Raw genomic sequence first — 22,144 nt, forward strand, 5'->3', positions numbered from 1 at the left:
ACATCTGTCTGTCTGCTTCTCTCCTTATACATCTGTCTGTCTGCTTCTCTCCTTATGCATCTGTCTGTCTGCTTCTCTCCTTATACATCTGTCTGTCTGCTACTCTCCTTATACATCTGTCTGTCTGCTACTCTCCTTATACATCTGTCTGTCTGCTTCTCTCCTTATACATCTGTCTGTCTGCTACTCTCCTTATGCATCTGTCTGTCTGCTACTCTCCTTATGCATCTGTCTGTCTGCTTCTCTCCTTATGCATCTGTCTGTCTGCTTCTCTCCTTGTGTATCTGTCTGTCTGCTTCTCTCCTTATGCATCTGTCTGTCTGCTTCTCTCCTTGTGTATCTGTCTGTCTGCTACTCTCCTTATGCATCTGTCTGTCTGCTTCTCTCCTTATGCATCTGTCTGTCTGCTACTCTCCTTATGCATCTGTCTGTCTGCTTCTCTCCTTATGCATCTGTCTGTCTGCTTCTCTCCTTATACATCTGTCTGTCTGCTTCTCTCCTTATGCATCTGTCTGTCTGCTACTCTCCTTATGCATCTGTCTGTCTGCTTCTCTCCTTGTGTATCTGTCTGTCTGCTTCTCTCCTTATGCATCTGTCTGTCTGCTTCTCTCCTTGTGTATCTGTCTGTCTGCTACTCTCCTTATGTATCTGTCTGTCTGCTTCTCTCCTTATGCATCTGTCTGTCTGCTACTCTCCTTATGCATCTGCCTGTCTGCTTCTCTCCTTATGCATCTGTCTGTCTGCTTCTCTCCTTATACATCTGTCTGTCTGCTTCTCTCCTTATGCATCTGTCTGTCTGCTACTCTCCTTATACATCTGTCTGTCTGCTTCTCTCCTTATACATCTGTCTGTCTGCTTCTCTCCTTGTGTATCTGTCTGTCTGCTTCTCTCCTTATGCATCTGTCTGTCTGCTACTCTCCTTATGCATCTGCCTGTCTGCTTCTCTCCTTATACATCTGTCTGTCTGCTTCTCTCCTTATACATCTGTCTGTCTGCTTGTCTCCTTATACATCTGTCTGTCTGCTTCTCTCCTTATGCATCTGTCTGTCTGCTTCTCTCCTTATACATCTGTCTGTCTGCTACTCTCCTTATACATCTGTCTGTCTGCTTCTCTCCTTCTGCATCTGTCTGTCTGCTACTCTCCTTATGCATCTGTCTGTCTGCTACTCTCCTTATGCATCTGTCTGTCTGCTTCTCTCCTTATACATCTGTCTGTCTGCTACTCTCCTTATGCATCTGTTTGTCTGCTACTCTCCTTATACATCTGTCTGTCTGCTTCTCTCCTTGAGTATCTGTCTGTCTGCTACTCTCCTTATACATCTGTCTGTCTGCTACTCTCCTTATGCATCTGTCTGTCTGCTTCTCTCCTTATGCATCTGCCTGTCTGCTACTCTCCTTATGCATCTGTCTGTCTGCTTCTCTCCTTATACATCTGTCTGTCTGCTACTCTCCTTATACATCTGTCTGTCTGCTACTCTCCTTATGCATCTGCCTGTCTGCTACTCTCCTTATGCATCTGCCTGTCTGCTACTCTCCTTATGCATCTGTCTGTCTGCTTATCTCCTTATACATCTGTCTGTCTGCTTCTCTCCTTATGCATCTGTCTGTCTGCTACTCTCCTTATACATCTGTCTGTCTGCTTCTCTCCTTATGCATCTGTCTGTCTGCTACTCTCCTTATACATCTGCCTGTCTGCTTCTCTCCTTATACATCTGTCTGTCTGCTTCTCTCCTTATACATCTGTCTGTCTGCTTCTCTCCTTATGCATCTGTCTGTCTGCTTCTCTCCTTATGCATCTGTCTGTCTGCTTCTCTCCTTATACATCTGTCTGTCTGCTTCTCTCCTTATGCATCTGTCTGTCTGCTTCTCTCCTTATACATCTGTCTGTCTGCTACTCTCCTTATGCATCTGTCTGTCTGCTACTCTCCTTATACATCTGTCTGTCTGCTACTCTCCTTATACATCTGTCTGTCTGCTACTCTCCTTATACATCTGTCTGTCTGCTTCTCTCCTTATGCATCTGTCTGTCTGCTTCTCTCCTTATACATCTGTCTGTCTGCTACTCTCCTTATGCATCTGTCTGTCTGCTTCTCTCCTTATACATCTGTCTGTCTGCTTCTCTCCTTATACATCTGTCTGTCTGCTACTCTCCTTATACATCTGTCTGTCTGCTACTCTCCTTATACATCTGTCTGTCTGCTACTCTCCTTATGCATCTGTCTGTCTGCTTCTCTCCTTATACATCTGTCTGTCTGCTACTCTCCTTATGCATCTGTCTGTCTGCTACTCTCCTTATACATCTGTCTGTCTGCTTCTCTCCTTATGCATCTGTCTGTCTGCTACTCTCCTTATGCATCTGTCTGTCTGCTTCTCTCCTTATACATATGTCTGTCTGCTTCTCTCCTTATGCATCTGTCTGTCTGCTTCTCTCCTTATGCATCTGTCTGTCTTCTTCTCTCCTTATACATCTGTCTGTCTGCTACTCTCCTTATGCATCTGTCTGTCTGCTTCTCTCCTTATGCATCTGTCTGTGTGCTTCTCTCCTTGTGTATCTGTCTGTCTGCTACTCTCCTTATGCATCTGTCTGTCTGCTTCTCTCCTTATGCATCTGTCTGTCTGCTTCTCTCCTTGTGTATCTGTCTGTCTGCTACTCTCCTTATGCATCTGTCTGTCTGCTTCTCTCCTTATGCATCTATCTGTCTGCTACTCTCCTTATGCATCTGCCTGTCTGCTTCTCTCCTTATGCATCTGTCTGTCTGCTTCTCTCCTTATACATCTGTCTGTCTGCTTCTCTCCTTATGCATCTGTCTGTCTGCTACTCTCCTTATACATCTGTCTGTCTGCTTCTCTCCTTATACATCTGTCTGTCTGCTTCTCTCCTTGTGTATCTGTCTGTCTGCTTCTCTCCTTATGCATCTGTCTGTCTGCTACTCTCCTTATGCATCTGCCTGTCTGCTTCTCTCCTTATACATCTGTCTGTCTGCTTCTCTCCTTATACATCTGTCTGTCTGCTTGTCTCCTTATGCATCTGTCTGTCTGCTTCTCTCCTTATGCATCTGTCTGTCTGCTTCTCTCCTTATACATCTGTCTGTCTGCTACTCTCCTTATACATCTGTCTGTCTGCTTCTCTCCTTCTGCATCTGTCTGTCTGCTACTCTCCTTATGCATCTGTCTGTCTGCTACTCTCCTTATGCATCTGTCTGTCTGCTTCTCTCCTTATACATCTGTCTGTCTGCTACTCTCCTTATACATCTGTCTGTCTGCTTCTCTCCTTGAGTATCTGTCTGTCTGCTACTCTCCTTATAAATCTGTCTGTCTGCTACTCTCCTTATGCATCTGTTTGTCTGCTTCTCTCCTTGAGTATCTGTCTGTCTGCTACTCTCCTTATACATCTGTCTGTCTGCTACTCTCCTTATACATCTGTCTGTCTGCTTCTCTCCTTATGCATCTGTCTGTCTGCTTCTCTCCTTGTGTATCTGTCTGTCTGCTTCTCTCCTTATGCATCTGCCTGTCTGCTTCTCTCCTTATGCATCTGTATGTCTGCTACTCTCCTTATACATCTGTCTGTCTGCTACTCTCCTTATACATCTGTCTGTCTGCTTCTCTCCTTATGCATCTGTCTGTCTGCTTCTCTCCTTATGCATCTGCCTGTCTGCTTCTCTCCTTATACATCTGTCTGTCTGCTTCTCTCCTTATGCATCTGTCTGTCTGCTTCTCTCCTTATACATCTGTCTGTCTGCTTCTCTCCTTATACATCTGTCTGTCTGCTTCTCTCCTTATACATCTGTCTGTCTGCTACTCTCCTTATACATCTGTCTGTCTGCTACTCTCCTTATGCATCTGTCTGTCTGCTTCTTTCCTTATACATCTGTCTGTCTGCTACTCTCCTTATGCATCTGTCTGTCTGTTTCTCTCCTTATACATCTGTCTGTCTGCTACTCTCCTTATACATCTGTCTGTCTGCTACTCTCCTTATGCATCTGTCTGTCTGCTTCTCTCCTTATACATCTGTCTGTCTGCTACTCTCCTTATGCATCTGTCTGTCTGCTTCTCTCCTTATGCATCTGTCTGTCTGCTACTCTCCTTATACATCTGTCTGTCTGCTACTCTCCTTATACATCTGTCTGTCTGCTACTCTCCTTGTGCATCTGTCTGTCTGCTTCTCTCCTTATACATCTGTCTGTCTGCTTCTCTCCTTATATATCTGTCTGTCTGCTTCTCTCCTTATGCATCTGTCTGTCTGCTACTCTCCTTATACATCTGTCTGTCTGCTTCTCTCCTTATGCATCTGTCTGTCTGCTTCTCTCCTTATGCATCTGTCTGTCTGCTTCTCTCCTTATGCATATGTCTGTCTGCTTCTCTCCTTATGCATCTGTATGTCTGCTTCTCTCCTTATGCATCTGTCTGTCTGCTACTCTCCTTATACATCTGTCTGTCTGCTTCTCTCCTTATGCATCTGTCTGTCTGCTTCTCTCCTTATACATCTGTCTGTCTGCTTCTCTCCTTATACATCTGTCTGTCTGCTACTCTCCTTATACATCTGTCTGTCTGCTTCTCTCCTTGAGTATCTGTCTGTCTGCTACTCTCCTTATACATCTGTCTGTCTGCTTCTCTCCTTGAGTATCTGTCTGTCTGCTACTCTCCTTATACATCTGTCTGTCTGCTTCTCTCCTTATGCATCTGTCTGTCTGCTACTCTCCTTATGCATCTGTTTGTCTGCTTCTCTCCTTGAGTATCTGTCTGTCTGCTACTCTCCTTATACATCTGCCTGTCTGCTTCTCTCCTTATGCATCTGTCTGTCTGCTTCTCTCCTTATGCATCTGTCTGTCTGCTACTCTCCTTATACATCTGTCTGTCTGCTACTCTCCTTATACATCTGTCTGTCTGCTACTCTCCTTATACATCTGTCTGTCTGCTACTCTCCTTATACATCTGTCTGTCTGCTTCTCTCCTTATGCATCTGTCTGTCTGCTTCTCTCCTTATGCATCTGTCTGTCTGCTTCTCTCCTTATACATCTGTCTGTCTGCTTCTCTCCTTATGCATCTGTCTGTCTGCTTCTCTCCTTATACATCTGTCTGTCTGCTTCTCTCCTTATACATCTGTCTGTCTGCTACTCTCCTTATACATCTGTCTGTCTGCTTCTCTCCTTATGCATCTGTCTGTCTGCTTCTCTCCTTATGCATCTGTCTGTCTGCTTCTCTCCTTATACATCTGTCTGTCTGCTTCTCTCCTTATGCATCTGTCTGTCTGCTTCTCTCCTTATACATCTGTCTGTCTGCTTCTCTCCTTATACATCTGTCTGTCTGCTACTCTCCTTATACATCTGTCTGTCTGCTACTCTCCTTATACATCTGTCTGTCTGCTTCTCTCCTTATACATCTGTCTGTCTGCTTCTCTCCTTATACATCTGTCTGTCTGCTTCTCTCCTTATACATCTGTCTGTCTGCTTCTCTCCTTATACATCTGTCTGTCTGCTACTCTCCTTATACATCTGTCTGTCTGCTTCTCTCCTTATACATCTGTCTGTCTGCTTGTCTCCTTATACATCTGTCTGTCTGCTACTCTCCTTATGCATCTGTCTGTTTGTGCATTATTTATATTTTTTTATGTGCTTCTCAACAGCCGTGGTAAGTGGTTCTTTTTATTCATCCATCAATATGTCTTGCAGTAATATGAGATAATGTGACAATAGAAATATATCCACTAACAATCTATTCACTGTGTCTCTCCCATAAGCGGATCCCCTCTAACCCCTCTCCTTCATCCTAGCCCAGCTAGTCATACAGACTGTGCCCCTCTGTGTGCAACAATAAAACATGGTCTAGCATAACAGGCTCTTGATCTTTTGTGAGTGATGTTTAGATAACGTATTTCATAACGTTCCATCCATGAGGCCTATTTATCATATGTCTGTCGGACCTGATCTGACAGTGCGGATCAGGTCCGACAGACATCGCTGAATGCGGAGGAGAGCAATACATTCTCTGTATTCAGCATTGCAGCAGGGGGGTGTCGATCAACCCGATCGTACTCGATCGGGTTGATTTCCGGCGATTCCTGTCCGCCTCATCAGAGCAGGCCGACAGGGTTATGGAGCAGCGGTCTTTAGATCACTGCTTTATAACTGGTGTTTCTGGCGAGTCTGCAGGCACGCCAGAAACACGGGCATCAAGCTCAATACTGAGTTTGATAGATAGGCCCCATGTATCAGAGCGCTTTAGAAATCTGTAAGATAAATGCTGTATTTCTGCTGGCATCAGATAAACTTAAAAAAAGTGTAAAAAAAAAAGTGCAGCATTTCTTTCATCTATATTTATGTGAGTATTCATAATGAGGCCTTTTTATTGTTTAAACTGCGCATAAAAATACACATAAAAGCCAAAGATGCACCATCTCAAAGAGCTTAATATGGGGTTTAAAGTGGTCAATTATACTGAAATTCAGAAGTTCAACATTTAACACAAATGTACTTGAAACGATTTTGCTGACGATTTGGAATATCAGTGTCCCACTGTTTCAATGTAAAGCGTTGGTGAAGTTAATGCAGCAGAAAAGCTGAACGGAATGGAACTGAACTTTAAAACCGCGCAAAAAGCCAAACACAGCTCACTCTTATTGCGTAAAACTGATTTGTTTTTCTAAAGGTGCCCCAACATGTGACATATCTCAATAGGAAACATTCCAGGTGCTCTATGACTTTTTATGTTAAGTGAATCAATAACATTATATATAGGGAAATATTTACCAGCAAAGATGCATCTGTTATAGTGCTGCCTTCAGTTAATTCCTTTATTTCTTCCTTTATGAATTTGCCTGTTGGGTCAAAACAAACCCTATGAGTGAACATACAGTACAAGAAACGTGTCTAAATGCTAGCACTTCCCCTACATTTAATTATACACTGTTGAAACCCACACACAGTCTAAAAAGGTTTAACAAGCCCCAAACTCAATCTAAAAAGGTTTAGCAAGCCCCAAACTCAGTCTAAAAAGGTTTAACAAGCCCCAAACTCAGTCTAAAAAGGTTTAACAAGCCCCAAACTCAGTCTAAAAAAGGTTTAACAAGCCCCAAACTCAGACTGAAAAAGGTTTAACAAGCCCCAAACTCAGTCTAAAAAAGGTTTAACAGGCCCCAAACTCCTAAAAAAGGTTTAACAAGCCCCAAACTCAGTCTAAAAAAGGTTTAATAAGCCCCAAACTCAGTCTAAAAAGGTTTAACAAGCCCCAAACTCAGTCTAAAAAAGGTTTAACAAGCCACAAACTCAGACTGAAAAAGGTTTAATAAGCCCCAAACTCAGTCTAAAAAAGGTTTAACAAGCCCCAAACTCAGTCTAAAAAAGGTTTAACAGGCCCCAAACTCCTAAAAAAAGGTTTAACAAGCCCCAAACTCAGTCTAAAAAAGGTTTAATAAGCCCCAAACTCAGTCTAAAAAGGTTTAACAAGCCCCAAACTCAGTCTAAAAAAGGTTTAACAAGCCACAAACTCAGACTGAAAAAGGTTTAATAAGCCCCAAACTCAGTCTAAAAAAGGTTTAACAAGCCCCAATCTTAGTCTAAAAAGGTTTAACAAGCCCCAAACTCAGTCAAAAAAAGGTTTAACAAGCCCAAAACTCAGTCTAAAAAAAGGTTTAACAAGCCACAAACTCAGACTGAAAAAGGTTTAATAAGCCCCAAACTCAGTCTAAAAAGGATTAACAAGCCCCAATCTCAGTCTAAAAAAGGTTTAACAAGCCCCAAACTCAGTCTAACAAAGGTTTAACAAGCCCCAATCTCAGTCTAAAAAGGTTTAACAAACCCCAAACTCAGACTAAAAAAGGTTTAACAAGCCCCAAACTAAGACTGAAAAAGGTTTATCAAGCCCCAAACTCAGTCTAAAAAAGGTTTAACAAGCCCCAATCTCAGTCTAAAAAGGTTTAACAAGCCCCAATCTCAGTCTAAAAAGGTTTAACAAACCCCAAACTCAGTCTAAAAAAGGTTTAACAAGCCCCTAACTAAGACTGAAAAAAAGGTTTAACAAGCCCCAAACTCAGCCTAAAAAGGTTTAACAAGCCCCAAACTAAGTCTAAAAAGGCTTAAAGGGCCATAATACCCAAATGTTTAAACACTTGAAAGTGATGCAGTATAGCTGTAAAAAGCTGACTAGAAAATGTCACCTGAACATCTCAATGTAAAAAAGAAAGATATTTTACCTCAAAAGTTTCTCAGTAGCCACATCCCATTGTAAAGGACTTCTAAGCAGCATATTAGTATGTCTGTCCTGGGACAGCCAAAAGGATGAGCCTCGTGCACTCTCATCTTATTTCACCAATCAGGTAAAGGAAGTTTACTATGAATTCTCATGAGAGTTAAGTCAAATCTCATGAGATCATAGTAAAAGAGTTCATGACCTCAGCAGTGCTGATGCTGATTGGCTGCTGTTTATTTCTTCATTTTTTTTTTCCTGCAGCTGGGAGCAGCTGAGTATAACTTTTTACACAGACCTTACTCTGCTGAGCTGAGGAGATTGTGAGGTAAAATATCTTCCTTTTTTACATAGAGATGCTCAGGTGATATTTTCCTGTCAGCTTTTTACAGTTATACTGCATCAGTTTCAAGTGATTTAGCATATGAGTATTATGTCCCTTTAACAAGCCCCAAACTCAGTCTAAAAAAGGTTTAACAAGCCCCAAACTCAGTCTAAAAAAGGTTTAACAAGCCCCAAACTCAGCCATTGGTAGTTAATTGTAGGCTAGGGGTTTCTTTTATGTTGGGGGGCTTTTTAATTTTGATAGGGCTATTAGATTAGGTGTAAATCTTTTTTTATTTTTAATAATGTGGTTTGTTTGTTTTCGTAATTTAGTGTTTTTTTATTTTTGTAACTTAGCATTTTTTTTTTTTGGTAATTTAGTAATTTGTAATAAGGTTTAATAGTATATTTAAATAATTTGAGTAGGGTTAGGTTTTTTTAAATATGTAATTTAGTTTATTTAATTGCTAGTTCAATTTAATTGTAGTATAATATTTAGGGTAGGTTAATTAATAGTTTAAAAATAGTTTATTTTAATTCTACAGGTAAGTTTAAATTTATTTTAAGATAGGGATGTTGTAATTTTAATTTAAAGTTAACGGGTTGTTAGGTTTAGGGGTTAATAGCTTAATTTCGTTTATGGCAATGTGGGGGGCTGGCGGTTTAGCGGTCAATAGGTTTAGTTAGTGGTAGTGATGTGGGAGGCCAGAGGTTTAGGGGTTAATACGTTTATTTAGTGGTGGTGGTGTTGGGGAGCGGCAGAATAGGGGTTAATAACTTTATGTTGCGGCTGTGTCGAGAAGCGGCGGGATAGGGGTTAATAACTTTTATTTAGGTGGCAGCGATGTCGGGCGGCAGATTAGGGGTGTTTAGACTCGGGGCTTATTTTAGGGTGTTAGGTGTAAACGTGACTTGTTTTCTACCATAGAAGTCAATGGGTTATATTTCTTTGTCTTGCAGCATTGAACATAAGCTATCTCTGCTTTCAGACTCCCATTGATTTCTATAGCATCCGCGGCCTCCAGGGTGGCGGATTGAAAACCAGGTATGCTGGGTCGGAATAGCCGTGAGCGTACCTGTTAGAAATTTGATAACTTTGAAAAAGTGTCAGATAGAGCCGAATGTGTATTCGGAACATCAGTAATGAGGTAAGCATTGATCTGCGTCGGATTGAGACCGGCGGATCGTATGTTACGTCACAAATTTCAAATTTTGTTGGTCTGTAGACTTTGATAACTAGGTCAGATAAAGCTGGCAACATTTACGCTGCGGAATTCCGGCGTATTTGCGGTTGACGGCTTGATACATATCCCCCTCAGTCTAAACAAGAGTTATTGAGCCCTACACTCAGTCCAAACAAGGATTACAGAGTCCTACACTCAGTCTAAACAACAGTTACTGAGTCCTACACTCAGTCTAAACAAAGGTTACTGAGCCATACCCTACAGTCTAAACAAGGGTTACTGAGCCCTACACTCAGTCTAAACCAGGGTTACTTAGTACTACACTCAGTCTACACAAGGGTTACTAAGCCCTACACTACAGTCTAAACAAGGGTTACTGAGCCATACACTACAGTCTTAACAAGGGTTACTTAGCCCTACCCTCAGTCTAAACCAGGGCTACTTAGCCCTACCCTCAGTCTAAACAAGGGTTACTTAGTCCTTCACTCAGTCTAAACAATGGTTACTTAGCCCTACACTCAGTCTAAAAAAGGGTTACTTAGCCCTACACTCAGTCTAAACCAGGGTTACTTAGTCCTACACTCAGTCTAAACAAGGGATACTTAGCCCTACACTCAGTCTAAACAAGGGTTACTGAGTCCGACACTACAGTCTAAACAAGGGTTACTTAGCCCTACACTACAGTCTAAACAAGGGTTACCAAGTCCCACACTACAGTCTAAACAAGGGTTACTGAGTCCCACACTACAGTCTAAACAAGGGTTACTTAGCCATACACTACAGTCTAAACAAGGGTTACCAAGTCCTACACTACAGTCTAAACAAGGGTTACTGAGTCCTACACTACAGTCTAAACAAGGGTTACTTAGCTCTTCACCTAGTCTAAACAAGGGTTAGTGAGTCCCACACTACATTATAAACAAGGGTTAGTGAGTCCCACACTACAGTATAAACAAGAGTTACTTAGCCATACACTACAGTCTAAACAAGGGTTGCTTAGTTCTTCACTCAGTCTAAACAAGGGTTACTTAGCTCTACACTACAGTCTAAACAATGGTTACTTAGCTCTACATTCAGTCTAGGCATGGGTTACTTAGCTCTTAACTTAGTCTAAACAATGGTTACTTAGCTCTACACTACAGTCTAAACAAGGGTTATAGCCCTACACTACAGTCTAAACAAGGGTTACTTAGCTCTACATTCAGTCTAGACATGGGTTACTTAGCTCTTCACTTAGTCTAAACAAGGGTTACTTAGCTCTACACTACAGTCTAAACAAGGGTTACTTAGCTCTACATTCAGTCTAGACATGGGTTACTTAGCTCTTCACTTAGTCTAAACAATGGTTACTTAGCTCTACATTCAGTCTAGACATGGGTTACTTAGCTCTTCACTTAGTCTAAACAAGAGTTACATAGCTCTACACTACAGTCTAAACAAGGGTTACTTAGCTCTACACTACAGTCTAAACAAGGGTTACCGAGTCCCACACTACAGTCTAAACAAGGGTTAGTGAGTCCCACACTACAGTATAAACAAGGGTGATTCCCACACTACAGTATAAACAAGAGTTACTTAGCCATACACTACAGTCTAAACAAGGGTTGCTTAGTTCTTCACTCAGTCTAAACAAGGGTTAATTAGCCCTACACTACAGTCTAAACAATGGTTACTTAGCTCTACATACAGTCTAGACATGGGTTAATTAGCTCTTCACTTAGTCTAAACAAGGGTTACTTAGCTTTACACTACAGTCTAAACAAGGGTCATTGAGTCCCACACTACAGTCTAAACAAAGGTTATAACCCTACACTACAGTCTAAACAAGGGTTACCGAGTCCCACACTACAGTCTAAACAAGGGTTACCGAGTCCCATACTACAGTCTAAACAAGGGTTAGTGAGTCCCACACTACAGTATAAACAAGGGTTAGTGAGTCCCACACTACATTGTGTCTAGCTCTACATTCAGTCTAGACATGGGTTACTTAACTCTTCACTTAGTCTAAACAAGGGTTACTTAGCTCTACACTACAGTCTAAACAAGGGTTATAGCCCTACACTTCAGTCTAAACAAGGGTTTACTGAATCCCACACTACAGTCTAAACAAGGGTTACTTAGCTCTTCACCTAGTCTAAACAAGGGTTACTGAGTCCTACACTACAGTCTAAACAAGGGTTACTGAGTCCCACACTACAGTCTAAACAAGGGTAACTTAGCTCTTCACTTAGTCTAAACAAGGGTTACTTAGCTCTTCACCTAGTCTAAACAAGGGTTACTGAGTCCTACACTACAGTCTAAACAAGGGTTACTGAGTCCCACACTACAGTCTAAACAAGGGTAACTTAGCCCTACACTGCAGTCTAAACAAGGGTTACTTAGCTCTTCACCTAGTCTAAACAAGGGTTACTTAGCTCTTCACTTAGTCTAAACAAGGGTTACTGAGTCCTACACTACAGTCTAAACAAGGGTTACTGAGTCCTACACTACAGTCTAAACAAGGGTTACTTAGCTCTTCACTTAGTCTAAACAAGGGTTACTTAGCTCTTCACCTAGTCTAAACAAGGGTTACTGAGTCTTACACTACAGTCTTAACAAGGGTTACTGAGTCCCACACTACAGTCTAAACAAGGGCTACTTAGCCCTACACTACAGTCTAAACAAGGGTTACTTAGCTCTACATTCAGTCTAGACATGGGTTACTTAGCTCTTCACTTAGTCTAAACAAGGGTTACTTAGCTCTACACTACAGTCTAAACAAGGGTTACTTAGCTCTACATTCAGTCTAGACATGGGTTACTTAGCTCTTCACTTAGTCTAAACAATGGTTACTTAGTTATACATTCAGTCTAGACATGGGTTACTTAGCTCTTCACTTAGTCCAAACAAGGGTTACTTAGCTCTAGACTACAGTCTAAACAAGGGTTACTGAGTCCCACACTACAGTCTAAACAAGGGTTACTTAGCCCTACACTACAGTCTAAACAAGGGTTACCGAGTCCCACACTACAGTCTAAACAAGGGTTAGTGAGTCCCACACTACAATATAAACAAGGGTGAGTCCCACACTACAGTATAAACAAGAGTTACTTAGCCCTACACTACAGTCTAAACAAGGGTTGCTTAGTTCTTCACTCAGTCTAAACAAGGGTTAATTAGCCCTACACTACAGTCTAAACAATGGTTACTTAGCTCTACATTCAGTCTAGACATGGGTTACTTAGCTCCTCACTTAGTCTAAACAAGGGTTACTTAGCTCTACACTACAGTTTAAACAAGGGTTACCGAGTCCCACACTACAGTCTAAACAAGGGTTACCGAGTCCCACACTACAGTCTAAACAAGGGTTAGTGAGTCCCACACTACAGTATAAACAAGGGTTAGTGAGTCCCACACTACATTGTGTCTAGCTCTACATTCAGTCTAGACATGGGTTACTAAGCTCTTCACTTAGTCTAAACAAGGGTTACTTAGCTCTACACTACAGTCTAAACAAGGGTTATAGCCCTACACTACAGTCTAAACAAGGGTTACTTAGCCCTACACTACAGTCTAAACAAGGGTTACTTAGCTCTTCACTTAGTCTAAACAAGGGTTACTTAGCTCTTCACCTAGTCTAAACAAGGGTTACTGAGTCCTACACTACAGTCTTAACAAGGGTTACTGAGTCCTACACTACAGTCTAAACAAGGGTTACTTAGCTCTTCACTTAGTCTAAACAAGGGATACTTAGCTCTTCACCTAGTCTAAACAAGGGTTACTAAGTCCTACACTACAGTCTAAACAAGGGTTACTTAGCTCTTCACCTAGTCTAAACAAGGGTTACTTAGCTCTTCACCTAGTCTAAACAAGGGTTACCGAGTCCTACACTACAGTCTAAACAAGGGTTACTGAGTCCTACACTACAGTCTAAACAAGGGTTACTTAGCTCTTCACTTAGTCTAAACAAGGGTTACTTAGCTCTTCACCTAGTCTAAACAAGGGTTACTGAGTCTTACACTACAGTCTTAACAAGGGTTACTGAGTCCCACACTACAGTCTAAACAAGGGTTACTTAGCCCTACACTACAGTCTAAACAAGGGTTACTTAGCTCTACATTTAGTCTAGACATGGGTTACTTAGCTCTTCACTTAGTCTAAACAATGGTTACTTAGTTCTACATTCAGTCTAGACATGGGTTACTTAGCTCTTCACTTAGTCCAAACAAGGGTTACTTAGCTCTAGACTACAGTCTAAACAAGGGTTACTGAGTCCCACACTACAGTCTAAACAAGGGTTACTTAGCCCTGCACTACAGTCTAAACAAGGGTTACCGAGTCCCACACTACAGTCTAAACAAGGGTTAGTGAGTCCCACACTACAATATAAACAAGGGTGAGTCCCACACTACAGTATAAACAAGAGTTACTTAGCCCTACACTACAGTCTAAACAAGGGTTGCTTAGTTCTTCACTCAGTCTAAACAAGGTTTAATTAGCCCTACACTACAGTCTAAACAATGGTTACTTAGCTCTACATTCAGTCTAGACATGGGTTACTTAGCTCCTCACTTAGTCTAAACAAGGGTTACTTAGCTCTACACTACAGTTTAAACAAGGGTTACCGAGTCCCACACTACAGTCTAAACAAGGGTTACCGAGTCCCACACTACAGTCTAAACAAGGGTTAGTGAGTCCCACACTACAGTATAAACAAGGGTTAGTGAGTCCCACACTACATTGTGTCTAGCTCTACATTCAGTCTAGACATGGGTTACTTAGCTCTTCACTTAGTCTAAACAAGGGTTACTTAGCTCTACACTACAGTCTAAACAAGGGTTATAGCCCTACACTACAGTCTAAACAAGGGTTTACTGAGTCCCACACTACAGTCTAAACAAGGGTTACTTAGCCCTACACTACAGTCTAAACAAGGGTTACTTAGATCTTCACTTAGTCTAAACAAGGGTTACTTAGCTCTTCACCTAGTCTAAACAAGGGTTACTGAGTCCTACACTACAGTCTAAACAAGGGTTACTGAGTCCTACACTACAGTCTAAACAAGGGTTACTTAGCTCTTCACTTAGTCTAAACAAGGGATACTTAGCTCTTCACCTAGTCTAAACAAGGGTTACTGAGTCCTACACTACAGTCTAAACAAGGGTTACTTAGCTCTTCACTTAGTCTAAACAAGGGTTACTTAGCCCTACACTACAGTCTAAACAAGGGTTACTTAGCTCTTCACCTAGTCTAAACAAGGGTTACTTAGCTCTTCACTTTGTCTTAACAAGAGTTACTGAGTCCTACACTACAGTCTAAACAAGGGTTACTGAGTCCTACACTACAGTCTAAACAAGGGTTACTTAGCTCTTCACTTAGTCTAAACAAGGGTTACTTAGCTCTTCACCTAGTCTAAACAAGGGTTACTGAGTCTTACACTACAGTCTAAACAAGGGTTACTGAGTCCCACACTACAGTCTAAACAAGGGTTACTTAGCCCTACACTACAGTCTAAACAAGGGTTACTTAGCTCTTCACCTAGTCTAAACAAGGGTTACTTAGCTCTTCCCTTAGTCTAAACAAGGGTTACTGAATCCTACAGTACAGTCTAAACAAGGGTTACTGAATCCTACAGTACAGTCTAAACAAGGGTTACTGAGTCCTACACTACAGTATAAACAAGGGTTACTGAATCCTACAGTACAGTCTAAACAAGGGTTACTGAGTCCTACACTACAGTCTAAACAAGGGTTACCTATTCCTATTCTAAGCCTAAACAAGGGTTAAGTAGCCCTACACTTAGTCTAAACAAGGGTTATAGTGCTACACTCAGTCTAAACAAGGGTTACTTAGCCCCTGTTGAGTGTAAACATGAGGTATTGGGCACTCTCTAGATTTAATCCCGGGAATAATGAGCTTTCACTAGATTTAAATGTGGGATGCTGAGTCTGTTAACCAATCAGATGAGTAGGTGGGTTTAGTTTCCACAGATGATTTACACATGGCTATACGGTCTACAAACAATGTAGAGAACCACTGAGGATTATGTGTGTTTAGGGGGTTATTTGCCAGGCAAGTAAGAATCATTCATGATGAAGTTTAATGTCGGGAGAGGTGACATTGGGTTTAATAATGTGGGGTCATGTAGAGGGATCTTTGGAGTAGACTGCTCATTATTGGGGCTGTTATGAGTTCTCATGGTTAGGGGCTAGCTGATCAGACCTTAAAGGGTTAATGGATACAGTCCGCAAACTATATACCATGCTTGTCATGTCGTGTGAATCTCACCATTTACATCCGCATAACCCTGCAACAAAATGAACAAAATGTCAGTTAGGGAAAAGAAACGACACAGAATCCTCTGTAGTTTATAGCTGGTGTTTGGTGATACAGACTTAGCGGCTGATTTAACAGTTTCCGTGCAAGATAAAAAGCAGCGGTCTTAAGACTGCTGCTCCTTAAAGTGAGAGTCAATACTAGCGTTTTTGAAACAAATAAAGGAGACTTTTTAATTCATGAACTATAAGATACTTCATGCAGAAAGCTCCTTTATTTGTTTCAAGTGATCACCGTTCTTAGCTGCTCAGGCAACCCACGTTTTCACCTCTTAGCCAATAGCTGTGCGATAAATCCGGCTTGGCACCCTTGGGAGACGGATTTACCGCACGGCTATTGGCTAAGAGGTGAAAACGTCACCTCTTAGCAAAATATTTTTTAGCCGTGGGCTGCTGTAGCAGCTAAGAACGGCGATCGGTTGAAACAAATAAAGGAGCTTTCTACATGTAGTATCTAATACTTTATGAATGAAAGTCCCCTTTATTTGTTTCAATAGTAAATCCTAGCGTTTGTACAACGGGGTATAATAGAAATGTGGTGCGCAGCTGCAATTAGCGGCCTTCTAATTACCAAAAAGCAATGGCAAAGCCATGTAGGTCTGCTATTTCTGGACAAATGGGATCCCAGAGAAGTGTTTACAACCATTTGTGTCATAACTATAAAAAATGTCAGCGAGAAACCCAGAGTTTGTGAAAAAGTTAACCTTTTTTTTTTTTGTAAGATCGCATTTAACGGTGAAAGTGGCATGAAATATACTAAAATGAGCCTAGATCAATACCTTGGGTTGTCTATGGAAAAAATATATATAAAGTTTTGATAGGTAAATAAAAGTAATAGCAAAAATACTAAACACTCTGCAGTATTTTGGGCAAGTTCTCTGAAATTCCCAGTAGTGAAGGGGTTAATGGACTTAGAGAGTATTTTCCAGACAGGTTTATGAAGGTGCGTATGTGTCAGACACCAGGGGCCCGATCCGATATGCAGTGTCTCCCGCAAAAGCCAGCGACGCCAAAATTTGCGAGGGTTTGGTATCACATATATAGCGTAGCATACAACTTACGCGCGTATATTTCTGCCTTCGCCCGTATTATTTTTACCCATAGACTGACATACAAAACACGTGCAGTTTGGTATCCAATATACAGCGTAAGTACTTACACGCGCAGATTTCAGAAAATCTACTCCATTCTCATCTCGCCACAAATTGCAGGTGCAGGAGCCCTTGCACTGACTAAAAAACCAACGTAACTCCCTGGAAGCCTTAACAAACACATACATTTAAGCAGCATCTCAAGGTTAAAGGGACAGTATACTATGATATTGCTTTTTTAAGGTTTATTTGTGTATTTGAAATAGTTTCAAGCCACAACATAATCAAATGGATTGAGCTTGTATGTACTTTATCACATTGGGGACATATACTTGCTTACTTACTTTAAATTGGATTACCTTCATCTCTTTAGAACCCACTGGAGTGTAATTTATTCTAATGCTAACACAGCTTGGCACTGATGCCAAAATATATAAAGGGACAGTCAAGTCCAAAGAAAACCTTCTTCTTTTAAATAGGGCATGTTATTTCAAACTAATTTCAGATTTAATTAGAACACGTGCTTTGTTCTCTTGTGGCTAGATTTAGAGTTTTGTCGGTAAAGACCCGCGTAGCTAAAGCTGCTTTTTTTCCCAACGCACCCTTCTAACAACGCTGGTATTTAGAGTTGTCTGAGGGGCTGCGTTAGGCTCAGAAAAGGGTGTGTTGAGCCAAATCTAGCTCCACTTCAACCCTCAATACCAGCGTTGCTTACGGTAGTGGTAAGCTGGGAAAATGTGCTCGTGCACGATATCCCCATAGAAAACAATGGGGCTGAGCTGGCTGAAAAAAACCTAACACCTGCAAAAAAGCAGCGTTCAGCTCCTAACGCAGCCCCATTGTTTCCTATGGGGAAACACTTTCTAAGTCTGCACCTAACACCCTAACATGTACCCCGAGTCTAAACACCCCTAATCTTACACTTATTAACCCCTAATCTGCCGCCCCCGCTATCGCTGACACCTGAATTATACTATTATCCCCTAATCTTCCACTCAGGACACCGCCGCAACCTACATTATCCCTATGTACCCCTAATCTGCTGCCCCTAACACCGCCGACCCCTATATTATATTTATTAACCCCTAATCTGCCCCCCCCAACGTCGCCGCTACTTTACCTACACTTATTAACCCCTAATCTGCCGACCGGACCTCGCCACCACTATAATAAATGTATTAACCCCTAAACCGCCGCACTCCCGCCTCGAAAACACTATAATAAATAGTATTAACCCCTAATCTGCCATCCCTAACATCCCCGCCACCTACCTACATTTATTAACCCCTAATCTTCTGCCCCAACGTCGCCGCTACTATAATAAAGTTATTAACCCCTAAACCTAACTCTAACCCTAACCCTAACACCCCCCTAACATAAATATAAGTTAAATTAAACGAAATCATATTCCTAAAATTAACTAAATTAATCCTATTTAAAACTAAATACTTACCTATAAAATAAACCCTAATATAGCTACAATATAAATAATAATTACATTGTAGCTATTTTAGGATTTATATTTATTTAACAGGCAACTTTATATTTATTTTAACTAGGTACAATAGCTATTAAATAGTTAATAAATATTTAATAGATAGCTAGTTAAAATAAATACAAAATTAACTGTAAAATAAATCCTAACCTAAGTTACAAATACACCTAACACTACACTATCATTAAATTAATTAAATAAATTACATACAATTACCTAAAATAAAATACAATAAAATAAACTATAAAAATAAAAAAGAATTACAAGCATTTTAAACTAATTACACCTAATCTAAGCCCCCTAATAAAATAAAAAGCCCCCCCAAAATAAAAAATTGCAATCAGCCAATCGTATTGAACTCGCATTCTATTAGCTGATCGGAACAGCCAATAGAATGCGAGTTCAATACAATTGGCTGTTTATTTAAGGGGGGTTTGGGTGGGTTAGAGTAGGGGTATGTGGGTGGTGGGTTGTAATGTTGGGGGGTATTGTATTTTTATTTTCAGGTATAAGAGCTGATTACTTTGGGGCAAGGCCCCGCAAAAAGCCCTTTTTAGGGCTGGTTAAAGAGCTGATTACTTTTGTATTTTAGAATAGGGTAGGGAATTTTTTATTTTGGGGGCTTTTTTATTTTATTAGGGGGCTTAGATTAGGTGTAATTAGTTTAAACTGCTTGTAATTCTTTTTTATTTTTATAGTTTATTTTATTGTATTTTATTTTAGGTAATTGTATGTAATTCATTTAATTAATTTAATGATAGTGTAGTGTTAGGTGTATTTGTAACTTAGGTTAGGATTTATATTACAGGTAATTTTGTATTTATTTTAACTAGGTAGCTATTAAATGGTTTTTAACTATTTAATAGCTATTGTACCTAGTAAAAATAAATACAAAGTTGCCTGTAAAATAAATATAAATCCTAAAATAGCTACAATGTAATTATTAGTTATATTGTAGCTATATTAGGGTTTATTTTACAGGTAAGTATTTAGTTTTAAATAGGATTAATTTAGTTATTAATAGGAATATTATTTCATTTAATTTAAATTATATTTATGTTAGGGGGGTGTTAGGGTTAGAGTTAGGTTTAGGGGTTAATAACTTTATTATAGTAGCGGCGACGGTGCAGACGGGAGATTAGGGGTTAATAATTGTAGGTAGGTGGCGGTGATGTTAGGGAGGGCAGATTAGGGGTTAACAAAATGTATTATAGTGTTTTCGAGGCGGGAGTGCGGCGGTTTAGGGGTTAATACATTTATTATAGTGGCGGCGAGGTCCGGTGGGCAGATTAGGGGTTAATAAGCGTAGTTAGGTAGCGGCGACGTTGGGGTACAGATTAGCTGTTAATAAATATAATATAGGGGTCGGCGATGTTAGGGGAAGCAGATTAGGGGTTCATAGGTATAATGTAGGTGGCGGCGGTGTCCGGTCGGCAGATTAGGGGTTAAAACATTTTATTAGAGTGGCGGCGATGTGGGGGGGCCTCGGTTTAGGGGTACATAGGTAGTTTATGTGTGTTAGTGTACTTTAGAGCACAGTAGTTAAGAACTTTATATTCACGCGTTAGCCCATAAAGCTCTTAACTACTGACTTTTTTGGCGGTAGGAGTCTTGTCGGTAGAGGGTCTACCGCTCACTTCTCCCAAGACTCCAAATACCAGTGTTAGGCAGATCCCATTGAAAAGATAGGATACGCAATTGGCGTAAGGGGATCTGCGGTAGCCTGGAATCGCGGTAGGGAAGTGAGTGTTAGACCCTTTCCTGCCTGACTCTAAATACCAGCAGACGGCCAAAAGCAGCGTTAGGACCCCTTAACGCTGCTTTTGACGGCTAACGCCAAACTCTAGATCTAGGCGTTGATATTCTTAGTTGAAAGCAAAACCTAGGATGGCTCATATGATCATTTCTAACACCTTCTTTAAGGCTCCCTCTTTGCAATTGTGTCAAACCAATCACACACAACAACCTCTCACCTGCAGACTTAAAACACCTGATAATGCCCACCCAATCAGTAACATCACTACTATATATACCAATGGGTCAATTTATATTGGATGTGAGATACATTGATTTACATCTTACAAGTGAATATTACTATATGTACCCTTCAGAAACAACTATTGTGGATGGGAGTTATAGTACAAGAATATGTCAGAAACAGGATAATATTACCTTTTTTGGGCCATTTCTACACAGGCCTTATTATATGTTTTAACAATATTAGTGTACTAAAACACCCCTCACATGGATGTGGATGACAATTATATGGTAAATAACAGAGGACAAGATTTATGGTGAACTATAAGAATATATATTTTTTTTCAGCTTCTTGGATGAGGGGGCAGAGGTGACTGGAGTGGATTTCCTGGTTCTCCTGGTTTGGGAAGCTTCAGACGATTCTGCTGGAGTGCTGGCCACAGATGAAAGGCTGGAGGCAGTGTCATGCTGGTGTGTGAAGTGCTCAACCAACACACCCAAGAGTTGGTTTTGTTCCCGCCATCTATTGTCCATCTGCATCTGCATATCAGACTGGATTCTCATCATCTGAGACTGATTTTGTACAATTCCATTTAATGAGGCTGCAATGTCCCTCTGCAGCTCGATGCTACGCTTGAGTAACCTCTCTTGGCTCCTATGAAACCTCTGTTGGCCTCTTTGAATGCTCTCACAGCTTGTTATGAACCTCCTCTGGAGTGAAATGTATTCCTCGCCCAGGGGAGAATACAGTGGATCTACAGGCTCTTGAGCAGCAGTGATTCTAGGTACAGGTTCTGCTCTATCTGCTGGTGCATCATGGACAACTTCAGCTGCTGGTGCTTCATGGACAACTTCAGCTGCATCTGCTTCATGGACAACCTCAGCTGCATCTGCTTCATGGACAACCTCAGCTGCATCTGCTTCATGGACAACCTCAGCTGCATCTGCTTCATGGATAACTTCAGCTGCTGGTGCTTCATGGATAACTTCAGCTGCTGGTGCTTCAGGGCCAACTTCAGCTGCTGGTGCTTCAGGGACAACCTCATCTATATGCTCATCTGAGGATGGTGGAGCTCTCCCAAGGGAAGCGGATGGTGGAGCTCTCCCAAGGGAAGCGGATGGGGGAGCTCTCCCAAGGGAAGCGGATGGTGGAGCTCTCCCAAGGGAAGCGGATGGTGGAGCTCTCAGGCTGGATTGGTAGTCCCATTGACGACTAGTGTGTGACCACTCAGCCTGTCCAGTGTGCATATCTTGCAACATCCCCTGTGTGGAAAAGCCATGACTGGCCTGATATTGTGTTGGGGGGGGGGGTAAAGACATGGACCCTTTCGTGGCTGACTTGGCTCCCCCTCAAAGCCAAAAGGATATTCCTCAGGCCAGATATCTTGCCAGGGGTCGTATGCCAATGGTGGTGGCATCACTTCTGGGTCCTCAACGGAGGCAATCCAACCCTGCTGATGCCTGGGAGCATAATGTCCATGTTGCTGCATGAAGACTGGTGGTGGAGGTGGCTGCATGGCTGTGACTGGTGGTGGAGGTGGCTGCATGCCTGTGACTCGTGGTGGTGGTGGAGGTGGC

The 22,144-nt window shown here is 41.4% G+C and overlaps 1 protein-coding gene across 1 annotated transcript in view; it reads right to left on the minus strand.

The window, feature by feature from the left end:
- Positions 1-22,144, minus strand: part of LOC128639754 (uncharacterized) — a 293,450-nt gene that overhangs the window by 154,823 nt on the left and 116,483 nt on the right. Inside the window, exons 15-16 of the mRNA XM_053691880.1 lie at positions 15,957-15,975; positions 6,747-6,814 (exon numbers count right to left, since the gene is read on the minus strand). Of these exons, the coding sequence (XP_053547855.1) occupies positions 6,747-6,814; positions 15,957-15,975 (87 nt within the window). The remainder of the gene's footprint in view (positions 1-6,746; positions 6,815-15,956; positions 15,976-22,144) is intronic.

Source organism: Bombina bombina, chromosome 9 (assembly GCF_027579735.1).
Source record: "Bombina bombina isolate aBomBom1 chromosome 9, aBomBom1.pri, whole genome shotgun sequence".
NCBI classification, from domain to species: Eukaryota; Metazoa; Chordata; class Amphibia; order Anura; family Bombinatoridae; genus Bombina; species Bombina bombina.